We start from the raw sequence: 15048 nt of genomic DNA, 5'->3' as shown, positions 1-15048 counted from the left end.
CTTCTTCAGCCATTGCCTAAGCGCTGGCCTATAATGTGCCGCGCACTCGGTCACGAGCGGACTGTAATAATTGAACTATAAGTAAATTATAATGATGTTACATGTCGTCTAAAATGGGGGCGTCCCCAATTTGTACTACCTTCTATGTCCCCGTTTTGGCAGAATGTGACATACATGGAAAAACATGCTTCCCTATGCTCATGTGTTAGATAATCCAATAAGTGCAACATGCAAACAATAGCTTAAATCTAGTGAATCCATTAGTGTACTTACCAAATTTATTTCTACTTGTAATCAGGCAGTAAGTCAAATAATAGGCAAATGTTCCACTTGAAGAACAAAAGGACTGTTACTGCTCAGCGGTACACCACTGTTTGCCTAACAAAATTGTTCCAGAAGCTTCAGGAACGGCGTCCAAGACCTGGATTGCGTGGGATCCTGTTTCATCATAACAACGCGTCCGCACACACGGCCAACATCACAATTCAGTTTTTAGAATCTACGGAGGTCAAACTTATGACTCATCCACCGTATAGCCCTGACCTGGCCCCATGTGATTATTGTTCCCCAGGATCAAAGATCGCATGCGTGGAAAGAGATTTTGCAGCCCTGGAGAAGCTGTAGTGGCTTACGAGAATTAACTTCCAACACTTGAAGAAAAACACTCGCAATTCTGCTTCCAAAAGTGGTTTTCGAGGATGCAAAAGTGTGTACAGTGTAAAGGTGAATACTTTGAGAAAATGTAAGTGTTAAATTGAATTTAAGTATGTAAGTTATTTCACATCTCAAAACTTTCGTAGTGACCCTCTTATAGTGTACTCCCGATAATTTGCGGACTCTTTCCCGCTCAGCCGTAGTGTTGCGGCACAGATAAGGATCTAAATAGTTGACATATTCTATTCTCTGTTTTGCCAGAATCATTATTGAACATAATAAAAATAAGAAAGTAAAATTATAGTCAATATCATAAAACATTTAAAACATAAAGTACTATGTTGCAAAACGCAGCAATTGGGTGGGGGGTACCCTCGTAGCCTCTGAGTCAAATCAATCTTCCAGTTTTGTCTTAGTCGGTTACAAAAAGTGCATTCACATAATTTTTTTAGCCCTTAGTACCCCAAGCCGATTATAAGGCTGGAATCACTCTATGGGCTGGAAGTACCTCGCAATATTAACGAAGATGACGCCCGACCCCCAAAGTTACTGATCTTATACTCTTATTACTGTTCACTTAACGTTTAAGGAGTAGCTTATAAGTGGATTTTAAAAAATAACCTTTTTGTAGAAGTATGAATAATTTCAGTTTACTGTGGATAACTTTTTCATTTATTGTTGGATAAAAACAATTTGTAACAATTTTAAATAAATATTTGAGGTGCCAGGCCAAGATTTGGGGAGGTCGTGCTCCCTTGTCCCCCCTTAGCTACGTCTCTGGTCTCAAGTTATTTTCACCACTTTTCTTTATATTGTCTGGCATCATGTTAATTTTCGATTCAGATTTCTCAACAACATCCATCTCATCTAAAAAGCAAAGGTTCTAATTCCTATCAAATTAATCTCCTTCCTAATCAAACAGTTCTTAGCTATTCTTGTAGATAGAAAATAATGCCACTTAAAGGCAAAATATTTGTCAAACATCTCTTCCAACTTCACTATCCTATGTATTCCAACATTTCATGTGTTCCAAGTTTTAATGGTTGGTTCATAAGTAAGTGCCTTCCAAGTCTGATATTTCAATTGATTACAAGCAGCTTTCGATCATCTATTCAAGCAGTTAAAAGCCTTTTCTAAGTCAACGAGTACAACATACACTTCATTTCCTTTGTCTGAAATGCTTTCAACTTATTTTATTCGATGGAAGCTAATTGCATATTTGTGCTGTCTCCTTCCAAATCATAACTGTTCAACTTCAGGGAAATTTTTACACCCCCTAACACCCTCCCTGTGATGAGCGATATCCCACCCTGGCAAAACAGGTCTTTACCCCCCAAGGGGGTGTACAATTTTTATGTTATTACTATTATCGGTACCATAAGTGTAAAATATAGCACAATAAATAATCTCTTGGTGATATTTTCTGGTAGCTGGCACACAACACATTAAGTATTACCCTAAATAGCTTCAATCTAAATATTAGCTTTGTTTTTATATTTTTAATTTTCTACTCATGAAATTTTGTGAAGTATTGCGCTCAAAGGACTGCTTGGCAACCTATATAAACAATCCATGTTACAAATGAAATCTGATACCAGAACAATATCAAAGTTGGCTCACTATAATCAGTAAAATAATGGTGATTAGGTAACACCAAATGAGCAGTAGAAAACTGAAAACCTATCCGTGATAAGCAGGCGACCTGATGGTGGCACACGGAGGCTGTTTGATCAAGAAAAGCATTAATAACTGCTCTTGTTTCATTCACTCGATAACAGAGCTTGAAACAAGAAACGGAGGTGTGAGAGCATCAGTCTGTCAAATGAATGGGCGGAATAATTTGTAAAAAGCACACCACTTTTGTTAGTCCCTGTGTCTTTATATTTATCTAGGGAACTTTCAGAAAACGCAAGAAAACATGGCAAAAGTAAAGCCCATTATGTGTTCGGTACAGGTCTCATTACAAAGCGATAGTGTTGCTACTTAAGTCCATCAGCAGTTTAACATTCAGCGTGAAGGTATTTCGGTATTATTGAATATCACACTCTTATCACACACATCCAAATGGAGACCCCTAGTTAGTACTGTGGCATCGCTTGACTATTAAGGAATAATAAAAAAGAACATAAGAAACTCAGCAGAGAACGCACATCACTTGTCGCATTATTCTATTGCTTCCACTCTAGAATCTTTTGGTGTTACCACCACTGAATCTACAAAAGCCAAGCGCTTTAGAATCAGTAAATTCTCACTCATGTCAGACGAGTACACAGATATAAGTGGAAGAAAAGTTCTGAGTACGGTATTTGTATACGTTATATAGAGGCTTGCAAAGTGAAGGAGACCTTCGTTTGTACTGTTCCAATTCAGTCTACTAAGGCAGAATGCATCAAAGAGACAATTATTAAAGAAATACATAAAGTAGGGCTTAGTACTGCAAAACTGACTGCTGTTGCTTTTGATGGTGCTTCAAATGTCAGCGACTCACCTGATTTAACTGAAGTGGGCAACTTCTGTAATGTTAATTAATCTAAACTCGAACTAGAGTATAACATTTACGAAAGAGTTCCTGTAGATCCTAACATCAGCATCCACCAAATACATTTGGGTCTTGCCTGTGGAGAAGAAAGAAGAATTATATTCCCAACTCTGGCCGAAGTAGCAAGTGTTCTTCTATTACTTTCTGTGGGCACAGCAGAAGTAGAGCGTTCGTTTTCTATAATGAACAAATGTTATGTTCAGATCGATGCCGACTTAGTTGTGAACATGTAAACAAATTTAATGAAAATATGTATAGAAGGTCCCTGTACTCCTAATATTCGCTCTAGTTCTGAAGAAGAACTAAGGCTAAATGAACTTATAGATAAAGCTTGCAACATCTGGTTGAGGCAACATCACAGAAATGTATAGATAACTACTATGCATAAAGATGCGTGAAGAATGAATGAACGTGCTGCAACTTTGGTAGTACAAAAGACATGTATGAGGGCAAGTATATGTCTGTGCGTACGTTAGGGTGAGAATAACAAAATGTGTTCATATAATAGCAAGTAAAAGTGAAAGGAAAGTATTTTTCTTTCCTCCTATTCATAATTAAAGCAAATAATGCAACCCTTTACCGAGGTAATTTTAATCTGTATGTAGTATTGAGAAAAGATACGCGTAAGAACTTCCTTTTTTAAAACATAAAACGCATCGTTACAATCTACACCCCCTCTCCAATTCATTACACTCCCCTTGAAGAAAATATCTGACAAATACCTTGTTCAACTTATACTTTTTCGTCAACAATCTCCTTTGTATTCGAAATTGGATTCTTGCTAAGTGCGATATGAAATTAAGACAGTAGTGGAAAAGCATTAGATCATTTAGTCTGCAACACATTGCCCGATTCGAACGAAAATCGTACCATAACTAGTTTTACAACATGTTTCTTAGCAATGCTACGTTCATGATTTCTTAACTTCACTCGTAAAGTTCAAAATACTCCCCTACTTAGTTGCTGCGTCTATTTCTTCTCAACTCATATAATTTCCTTGGAAATTTCAAAAAATCTGTTTTTATTTAACCGTCTTTAAACTTTCCGATATCTAACTTATCTTCTATTTTTCCTTCCTAGCCATATTTTTCAGCGGAACTTCGCTTCAGTTAGCACAAAATTATGATCTGACAACTTGCGTTTTTTCGTATCATTGAACTTCCCCGTAACTTTGAATCATGCTAATAGGTTATTTACTACGTAGAAGTGTCCATACACAAAGCTCATTAGGTAACTTAGGTAACTTTTTTGTCTTGGCAAAGCAATTATATTATTTAATATTATCCACTAATTGTAGTTATTCTCTACATCATTTTGTTCCATTCCCATTATAGCACGGCACTCATAATATAAGCTTCATATTAGTAGATATACAATATAATAGATATGCCGTGCATTTATTCTTTTCAATTCTTTATTTCTCCTATATGAATACTTCCAGCTTTCGTCCACTTCCTCTTGTATGCAAATATTGAGGGGGACGTATTTCCCCTCTCCCCCCGCCAGAGACGTCCGTGTCCTGGTCAGTAATATCGTTTGTTGATTCGAGAATGCTTTAAATTAACATAGACCTTATTTAATTCCTAACCTTATTTAATTCACAGATAAAATATTCAGAACTGAAAAAGAGGTGTGGTAATGGCTTATTCGTTAAACGATATGATTTCTAGGACAGTGAGCACGTTAGATTGGGACGAACAAACGAATATTCAAAATATTTTTTTCGAAACTTCGATGCCATGAAAAGTGTAAATCTGTTAAAATCTCAAACTCGATTTTTTGTCACGATCTTTATACTTGTTTCTCTCCTGCTTCACAATAGGTCTTGTTAGTGAAACACGACTGAGTTTGCAGTGAATAATGGGAGGTTACAGCTCTTCCAACGTATAAACGTAGTTATCGCACAAGTTACAGTTTATTTTGCGTTACAATGACTTATGAAAGACGGAATTCGTGAACTGATGAAGGTTTGGAAACGTTAATAATAATAATAATAATAATAATAATAATAATAATAATAATAATAATAATAATAATAATAATAATAATAATAATAATAATAATAATAATAATAATAATAATAAAGTAATATATTTTACTCTTAAATGTCTCGAAATCTAATATCCTGTATGTCTGGATACAATTTAAATAATTACAAAATATAGTCTGCCATCGTATCTTGTTTCTAGGCTGCGGAACCAACATTAAAACTTCAGCTTTAACTTGAGGAATGTTTTTAGACAGTTTCGTCATTGAGGAAGGTCTATTTGACCTGTTTCTGAATTGAATAAGGAAATGATGAATAACTCAGCTAATGATTTTCAGTAGCAAATATATGACTGACATGCGAGCCTACCGAGATTTCAATGAGGTATTGAACTACCAATTAGCTCTTTAGATAGCTCTCATCATACTAACTATCGAACAAAAAAGGCTAATCTAGAAATGGAATAAGAGATTCGAGTAAATCGGTATTCAACTTCTGACAAATGAGGCCAAAGTGAATAATTCTGATTAGAAAATATAAATTAATAATCAGTGCCTATTTGGCCACCAAAGTCGAGTTAAGTTTTAGCGGACCACTTCCAACAAAATCGCCTCCAAACTACCACCTGGAACATCCACAAAAAGTGGGTTGCACAGTATAAGCCAAAAGTCATATGGTAATCCTAACACAGGAAGGCTATTGAATTGGCCGTCCAAGTTACCCATAGATGGTGTTCTGAGGATCAGATAACATCAGAAACACAAAGCTCGCTATGCCCGACATGTTAGAGACCATTTTGATGTTTTAAACACGAAGGTCGGCATGCGACACAGGTTTTATATACATTCCTTCACAGGAATCCAATGTCGCCGAAAGTTTTGTTCAATAACTAACCGTTCATTAAAAATGCTCTGTTTTGTGTTTGCAGTTGTCACTGACTGAACAATAACGCTAACTGTTTTGTCCTACCATTGACTGTTTACTATGTATGATGTTTTTGGAGGTCTTAATGACAACAATGTCGCGGATTAGTAAGGAGATGATCCTGATGTGTAAAAATCTCAACTTATTTATGATAGCTACAGAATTTAATATGTGTCATTTTAATGGAAAGCCATTTTCCAGAACAATATTAACAAACTCATCAGCATATTTCGACAGAAGGGATGTGTGTTCGATAAACCTTGCAGTGGTAGATCAATATCGTCTGCAGATATTGCAACCACTGTCGCTGTCCTCGCATTCTTCAGGAAAAGCTCCTAATATTCCACACAGTGTTTATATTCAGAACATGGAGGGAATCGAAAGACCATACGGAGAATATTTTTCACTAACAAATGTTACTTACATAAAACCCAGATATACCAGCATCTGACAGAGGACAATCAGTTTATCAGATGTAGTTTACTGAATGGGAAAAAGAGAAACTTCTAACCAACCCGGATATTCCCATGAACATATTGTTCTCCGACGAGGAGTATTTTTACGTAAGCGGATAAACAAAGTATCTACTACTGGAGTTACATCAATCCACAATGGATTGATACATCAGGGATAGTATGTGACGAAAAGGTTACGGTCTGGCGTGGTATTTTTGGTACGAGGGTTATTAGTCCATATTTCATCCACGGCACGCTGAATGCAGACCAACACCTATCGTTGCGGAATGAGACGATCCTACCTTCAGCTTTGTCAGAGGATGGATCATACCCAACGTTCTTCCAGCAGGGTGGGACCCTCACTTTGTAAACGTGATATACGGAACTGCCTGCATCAACAGTTTTCTAGGAGGTCGATCGGGTGGCAGACATCGGTGAACTGGCCAGCATATTTTCTGGATCTCACGCAATTGGAGTTTTGCCTTGAGTCATATATGTTGAAGACATGATTCGTCAAGATTTGGAATTTACAGCATTTGGTACTGTGGGTGAAGGATGCATGTTATGGTGTATTGAAAAAAGAAACTTGTTGAAAATGTTATGGTGGGTAGTGCGTAAAAATGCCATTTCTGACTAAAGGACGTCTGATTTTTTTTTTCAAGTTTTTTGAAGGTCGTTTAGGTGACACACATCGACCTTGAAGTTTTGATAATAATTTGGGTATGCAACACGCACAATTTCAAAAAAACGTCATGGTTTGGCTATTTTATATATTTTTATGCATTGTGGATGTTTATTGTTTTGTTTATGACAAATATGTTAAATTCGTGCCTCAGGGGTGGTTTCCTATACTGTTTACTTATGATTTTGGTTAAAAAAATGTCGATTTTAGGCTAAAAATGATGTTTTTTATTGATGTTTTGTCTTTGAAAGTTATTCGAGTTATCTGATATAAAAGACAAAATAAAAAATTTGGCTTTTTAACTGCTGACAGTTATTCAATTGCTGTCTAGCGCTTCGCTTATTTTCATAATTTATTATGCTTTGAAAATAACCCAGAGCTCACTACGATAATGTGGCTGATCTGCAAGGTTACCTTCTCACCTCAAATTATGTTGGCAAACATGATTTTACTAAGAGGCAGGCCAAAATTTTCTTCTAGTTTTCTCCTTGCTTAGGTAATTGCCTAATGTAAATGAGGAAAACCTAGGAAAACCTCACTCAGGATGGTTGGCCTGGAAACGTTTTTACAATTTTTCGAAATTTGACGCTAAATATTTTCACTGCTCAAGTACTTTTTATGACTTTGTATTAGCGGTATTTCCTAAAATCAGGAGAAGCATTTTCACTGTTGATTACAACCTACTAAAGACGCATAACATCAACCATACTAACTCTGACTGGAAGTACTCGTGGTATGGGTTCACCCAACAATTTTCTGGTAGATGATTTCCCCAATCTATCCTTGCTATTCAGAGTTCTGACACTTTTGCTCAAGGTGCTCTTACTGCCCAAGGAAACAGAGGGTGAGTCTGTTATCTGAATTCTCCTCGTTGATGAGTGCTCAGACCTAAAAAAAAGCAAAGTGAAAAGTTTGTTATTGTACATCTAATCCATATGATTTTTAAGTATAAAAATATGTATTATTCTTCGAACTTTTATATTCTATAAACCAACTACATGATACTTAAAAACTAGTACCAGTCCAAAAAGTAGTAAGCCTTTTACACACGAGATGGCGTTAGTGTCCCAAATCTCAGGATATATAAGTTGCAGCAGGTCACGCATAACGTCATTCCGCAGCCAACAGGTGAAATCAGCAGACGTGCAAAAAGAGTTGGAATTCTAATTACCATACATAATATTTTGCACGTGAAGATGAGTGAAATTTCTACAGAATGGCGTTACATTTTACAATTTTAGTTGGATAAAAACAAAAATGCTCCGCAGGTCTGTGAAGAAATTTGAACTATTTATGGGCAAGATACATTATCAAAAACAACAGTCAAAAGATCATTTAGTCGCTTTCGTTTAGAAAATTTTAACATCCTAGATGCTCCTCGCAGTGGGCGACCAATCACAGAAAAATGGATGATATTCTGGCTAAAGTCGAGCAAAACCGACTAGTAACCAGTCATGGCAACAACAATGACTTAAATCCATCACCAAACAGTGTCAAACAAATTAGAGAAGCTGGCTACAAAAAAAGCCCGACATTTCAGTGCCACATAATCTTACTCAGAAACATTTACTTGATCTGCTAATTTTTATCTGCGAATCTCAATCGTGAAGAATTCGATCCATTTCTGAAACGGAAAACCACAAGTGATGAAAAGTTGATTATTTACGACAACAATATGCGAAAAAGATAGTGGTCGAAGCGAGGAGAAATCCACAATTTTGGCAAAGCCCACACTCATGCTCAGGAAACTTATACTGTGCATCTCGTGGGATTGGAAGGCCAGAGCTGCTGTCGCCTCGCAGGGAAGAACGATAGAGTCGGACTTGCGGTGTTGACAGCAATTCAACAAGAAATGGCCGGAACTGATCAACGGAAAGGTTGTCGTACACCAGCTGGCAACGTCAGACCGCTTACATTTTTAACGACCTTTCAGAAATTGAGATAATTTGGCTGGAAGAGTTTTAGTGCATCCACCTTATAGCCTGACTTGGCATAGTCAAGCTGTCATTTGTTTGAGTCTCTGCAGAACTCCCTGAATTGTGAAAAGAGGCCTATGAAAACCACGTATCACATTGTCTTGACCAGAAACCACAAAATTCTACAGTAACAGGATTATGGTGTTGCCGAAAGAATGATAAAAAGTCATCCAACAAAATGGTGCATATGTGGTTTCATGATGTTATTTTAAAATTTCAATAAATGTATTCCTAATTTTGATCTACAAAGGCTCAATACCTATTAGACAATCTGATATATATAAATATAAATATACGTTATATAAATATTTAGTATGTGCGTCTATTTAATTTTCGGTTGTCTTGAAGTAAAGAAAAGTTGCATATAAGACCAATATTCCATCAATACAAATTCGTCAACATATAACAGTACTTATTCTTGGCTTTTGTATTAATTTATATATATACAATAATATAAAACCCAATCAGAAAAAGGGGGCAGGACGGGCTAGCAAAGAGAAAATTATGATTAATCACAGGCAACTTCATATACTGCGATGAAAATTATTGTGATTGACTGCTACATAGTATGTTATTAAGAACATGTTCTGCTATTACCGATGACACATTTTAGCAAGGCCGTAACTAGCAACGCACAATGAGAATTTGCTTGAAACTCCTGGAGTGAATAAAGGAATCAAAAGTAGGACATGCGTGTTTTTTATATCGGCCAAGTGGGGACTGAATGGAGTAAACATCCCCTAAAGTGCGAACATAGGGCAATATAACACATTTTATAAAGGCTATACCTAGCAACATACAATGAGAATTTGCTTGAAACTCCTGGTGTGAATAAAGGAATCAAACGTAGAACATACGTGTTTTATATCGGCCAATGTGGGGATGAAGGGCGTAAACACTCCCTAAAATGCGAACGTAGAGCAATGTGACACATTTTAACAAGGCCGTAACTAGCAACGCAGTCTTTCGATTCGCTTGACGCTTGTAAAATTCGTAGAGAAAGAAACGATAATTGGAAAACATTGTAATAGTAATCGATACGTCTGGCAAATGGGGAATCAATTACGAATATTGAATCATCATCTGCATGCAATGTGAGAAGTGCTATGAACTTCTGTTGCTATGGAGAGATTTAAGAAGAACAATACATGGTTCCTTTGTAAATATTGGCCAAAGTGAAAAATAAACTCGGAATTCGTTACTATAGTTTGAATTATCGTTTGCACCTGTTTTAGAAAATAACATATTGGGTATTTAGAGCATGGTTACATCACACAATACTACAAATTAAATTATAATTACGAAAAATTTATAACACAATTGGACACTGAATTTAATTCGTTTTATCTTTGATAAGTGTGTTACAAGTGGAATGTGATCTCGTATTAATAAAAGGACAATTACGCTAGAGTAAAGTGTTTATCAGAGTAATATATTCAAGTACAAGTGTGCCGATATATATACGCAATAAGGCATTAAGGCATGCTTATCATTATGTTTATTCGGCCGTAATAGGTCAAAGCTATAGGACCCGATCAAAAATGGGTGTAAACCCATTAAATGTCATTCGTCTACTTGCAGTCTATTTTGCTATTCCTGAAGCGTGAGGCTCGCCGTGCTTCAGAACTTTCAAACCGCCGTCGGTGCACATTTACCGCTGCATGATGTAGATCTGCCGCGGCGGGCTCTCCAGGCAGGCCAGAAGCATAACCTCGCTTCATTTACGGCCTCAAAAATATGGTTGTGAGCATTTAAGCGGACACTCAATATTGTTTCACGTAAAGTGACCAAACTTATAGGTGTTCTCCAACATGAGCCAGTGCATATCTCTAACGGCTTAACTAGTTATGGTCTTAACAGGTGTAGTGTTGTCTATGTTCGCAGTTTACGAGAGTGTTTACCCCCTTCACCCCCCCTCCCCGTTGGATAATATAAAAGAGGAATGTCCTACTTTTAATTCCTTTATTCACTACAGGAGTTTAAAGCAAATCCCCATTGTATGTTGGTGGTTATGGCCTTACTAAAATGTGTCATACTGTCCTATGTTCGCACTTTAGAGGGTGTTTAACCCCTTCATCCCCCCGTTGGCTGATATAGAAAAACACGTGTGTCCTACTTTTGATTACTTTATTCACTCCAGGAGTTTCAAGCAAATCGTAGTGTGACACTTAAAAACGCGCGGTGGCTCAGTGGTAGAGCGTTCACCTCCGGTGCTTGGGGGGTCCTTGTTCGATCCCAGCTCGCACCGTGTGGATTTTGTGGTGGACAAACACCGTGCTCGTGGGTTTCCTCGGGGTTCTCCCGTTTCCTCCCACTTTCTTAATTCCACCATTTCACTAATTTCTCATTATTACCGTCTCCTTTAGCGTAACCTCCATAACCGTGGGATGTTAAACTTAAAGATTTCGTTTCATTTTCATTTTAACCAATCTGATTGTTAAAAGTGTATTACTCGATGTATTTTCTTTAATTTTAATCCAAGTGACAAACATTGTTTCAAGTTTCAATATTGAATCATGTTTTATCATATAGAGTTATTAATACTTTAGAATGTTTTGAGCCAGGCGAACACATTTTGAGGAACTAATGGATAGTCTTTGGGATAATCATGTAATTCTTTTGGATATTCAAGATCTACTTCTATATATATAACCAGTATTGTAATTATCGACTATATTTGTAAAATCTATTTGTTTTATTTCTAGCTCCCTTGACCATTTAATTCTCTTATATGGCATATATTGATTCATCGCCATCCATACAGATTATTTGAGTCTAAGTACATTAGGTACGAGTTTTCTTCATTATCATTATAATCTTCCATATATTCATTATTTGCTTTTACATATATTTTCGAACATTGACTAATTCCACTTCTCATCAAGATAATATTAATCTGTCAATAGCTATATCTTTATACATGTCATCTTTAACATCGTATCCCACGATAGGGTCAAGACCATAAGCATTAAGACGTGCTTCTCTAAATGTCTCGAACACATTTGCTAGTAACACCTTGGACATCATGATATTGTCCAAGGTTTTAGATATTAAACTTATTCCAAACACTTTTCGCATGTTCATAATCTTTTTCACTAATATCTGTTATTGAGTTTGTTGAAGAATACTTGTTTTGGTAGTAATTTTCTATTTCTAAACTTACGCCAATCATCAGCATACTCGTATGGGTAAACATCTTTTCTTACTACAAGTTTAAATTGTTCTTGATGAAAATAGAGGTATTATGTAGAAACCAATTATTCTCTTGTTAGGTTTGATAATAATTGGTCTAAACTAAATTACATAAATCTAAATGAGTCTTTGAACTTTAATTTGAAAGTTCCAACTTTTTACTGAATGATACGTTCTTCGTTATCAGTAGGGAAACCCAAAAGCATAAAAAGTATAACAGCAATTTACAATATGGTTGGTACCTTGAGCATGGTAGTGGTTGTCTGAGTCCAGAAGAAACTAATTTTAAAAGCATAATTTTAGAAAATAAAGCATAAAGCTTAATTTAAATGTATATATAGCACTATTGGACAATTTTAACAGCAAGTTTAACATACTGTATTAATATTTTTAAAACCAATATTTGCAATGCAAAATCTTTGAGAACTTAACAATGCAAATATGAAAAGCTTATTTTTTTTTCTGTAAACTTTTCGGTGTAATCCGATCTCGATCAAGATCATAAAATATTAATAAAAGATCAAGATATTTAGAATATTTAATGTATAGTGAATATTATATTATATACAATTAATATAAAACAATGATTGAAATTAACAATAAAGCATAATTAGAAAAAATAAAGCATAATATGGGTTACTCTAGTTATCAGTTATGATATATATATATATACCTTATTATATACAAGTTCTTTACAAATGAACAAGTGTGAACCATATTCTGTTAAATTATGTATAATCACTGATACAAACTTTTAAATTACATTTATTACATAATGAAGCTACAAACTCTCCACTTAAATGGTCATGATGTTTAACTTCGTGGTGTTTGCAGTATATTCTACTTTAGAGTAAGTGAAGTATTCAGATTTGTTGAATTCTCTTTTTGTTTATGTATTAAAGGTAATTCGTTATTTTCTTTATATATGTTTGATATTTTTTGGGATCTTTCTTTAACATTCTTATGAATTTCTTAGGTGCATCTTTACCTCTATTTACAACTGGATTTGTTTTAGTTTCATCACTTTTTGCAACATAATTAGAGAATTCAGATGACTTATGCTGTTGATATTTTTCGTATATGATTCGTTTTCTGGATAACACTCTTTCCAAACAGAACCTTATACAGTAAAAATTCCAAATCAGCATAAGTCACAAATGATATTTTCATCTTATATTGGTAATTCACAAATTTAAAATATGTATTTTCTTTTGGCATAAAATATGTATTAGTAATTTAACAGTTTCTTGGGTAGACCAATTTTTCTCATGTGTATCTAATTATTTATAAGTAAATATATAATGAAAATGTATTACATAAATATTTTCGAGCTCTCCGTTTAGTTATTTGAGCACTTACTATCAACTGAAGTATTTAATCCAATAATAATTAGTTTCATTGACTTTTTTACGTATAATAAATTTACATGGTTCTCTTTTTGTCTTGTGTATGATATAAATGTATAGTGGGCCACACCAATTTTTGATGTACAAAGTCCGTGAATTAGGCAACCCAACTAAAGCCTGCTCCAACATGAATTACGCCTGGTAGAGTAGCTAGATCAGCAGCATGAAGTTGCCACACCTTTTAAAAGAACAAATCGTAAAGTGTGTTTTTGTGCAGGAGTGAGGAGAGGCGCTGGCTGACGAAATGACAGAATTGAGTTTCTGGATACTTGTACTCACAGTAAACAGCACAATACCAGAAATATATATACGGACACCAGAGGCGCCGATGAGTAGATAACAGTCAGCGGACTTAAATAATCTTATAATTAACTCAAATGAGAGATTATAAACAAGTTAACTTACTTCAAATGACTATACATATATGCGTATCAAATAATGTACCGATAGATTATGCGGTATATGTATTAGTTTATTTTTTAAATAAACACAAAGCCTTGCGCTGAGTTTTAAAACCATTAACAGTAGCCCTACCTGCAAATCAATTAAAGTATGGATTGGTCATTCAGGGGAAGAACCAAGCCCCTAACCAAAAATCTGGGGGTCTAACAGGGCCTCACCTCCTAGGTTCCGGCACCACTGATTGATACGTAATGTTACTTCGAAAGAAGAACTTGTCTGATTTCATTATTCGTTAAATAATTTTCGAAAATGCTAAATATTGTTATGCAGTAATTTATTTGTAAATATTAAAAATGCAAAATTCGATAACACTTAAACGAGTTGGAAAACTTACCCGTACTAAGCGTATTTCTACTTAGGTTGCAAATATAACTGATGGTTCGTGATTTGTTTAATATTTGTGCAAATTTACACATTGAGACACAACGAGAAAAAAGGAAAATATAGTGTCAATAAACAACAGTTTAAAAATGCAGCAAATTAACGGTTAACATCAAATATAGAACCATTAACAGAATTAACTCTGTAACTCGTTTTATCCATTCATTTTCCTTCCTTTATTTTCAGGATTACATTAGCATTAATTTTCTCAACTGCAGATTATCTTTCATTTAGCAGCATCCAACAGGAGCTCAGCCTTGTAGATGAAATATTTTAAAAAGGGTAAACGGCGAAGGCGGAAGTCGAACCCGGGCCACCAGAATAGAAAACTACAACTCTAACCACTCATCTAAAGCGTTACTTCCATCTGCTCGCATAAATAAAGAGTGT

The 15048-nt window shown here is 35.4% G+C and overlaps 1 protein-coding gene across 1 annotated transcript in view; it reads right to left on the bottom strand.

Moving 5' to 3' along the window:
• LOC145663657 (dynein axonemal intermediate chain 4-like) overlaps positions 1-15048 on the bottom strand; it is a 417097-nt gene that overhangs the window by 372695 nt on the left and 29354 nt on the right. The window contains exon 2 of the mRNA XM_081729757.1: positions 7955-8129. Coding sequence (XP_081585883.1) covers positions 7955-8129 — 175 coding nt within the window. The remainder of the gene's footprint in view (positions 1-7954; positions 8130-15048) is intronic.

Source organism: Thermobia domestica, chromosome 11, assembly GCF_964235325.1.
Source record: "Thermobia domestica chromosome 11, izTheDome1.hap1.1, whole genome shotgun sequence".
Taxonomy (NCBI): domain Eukaryota; kingdom Metazoa; phylum Arthropoda; class Insecta; order Zygentoma; family Lepismatidae; genus Thermobia; species Thermobia domestica.
Note: the sequence above shows the minus strand (reverse complement) of the source record. Positions and strands in the feature narration are given on the sequence as shown.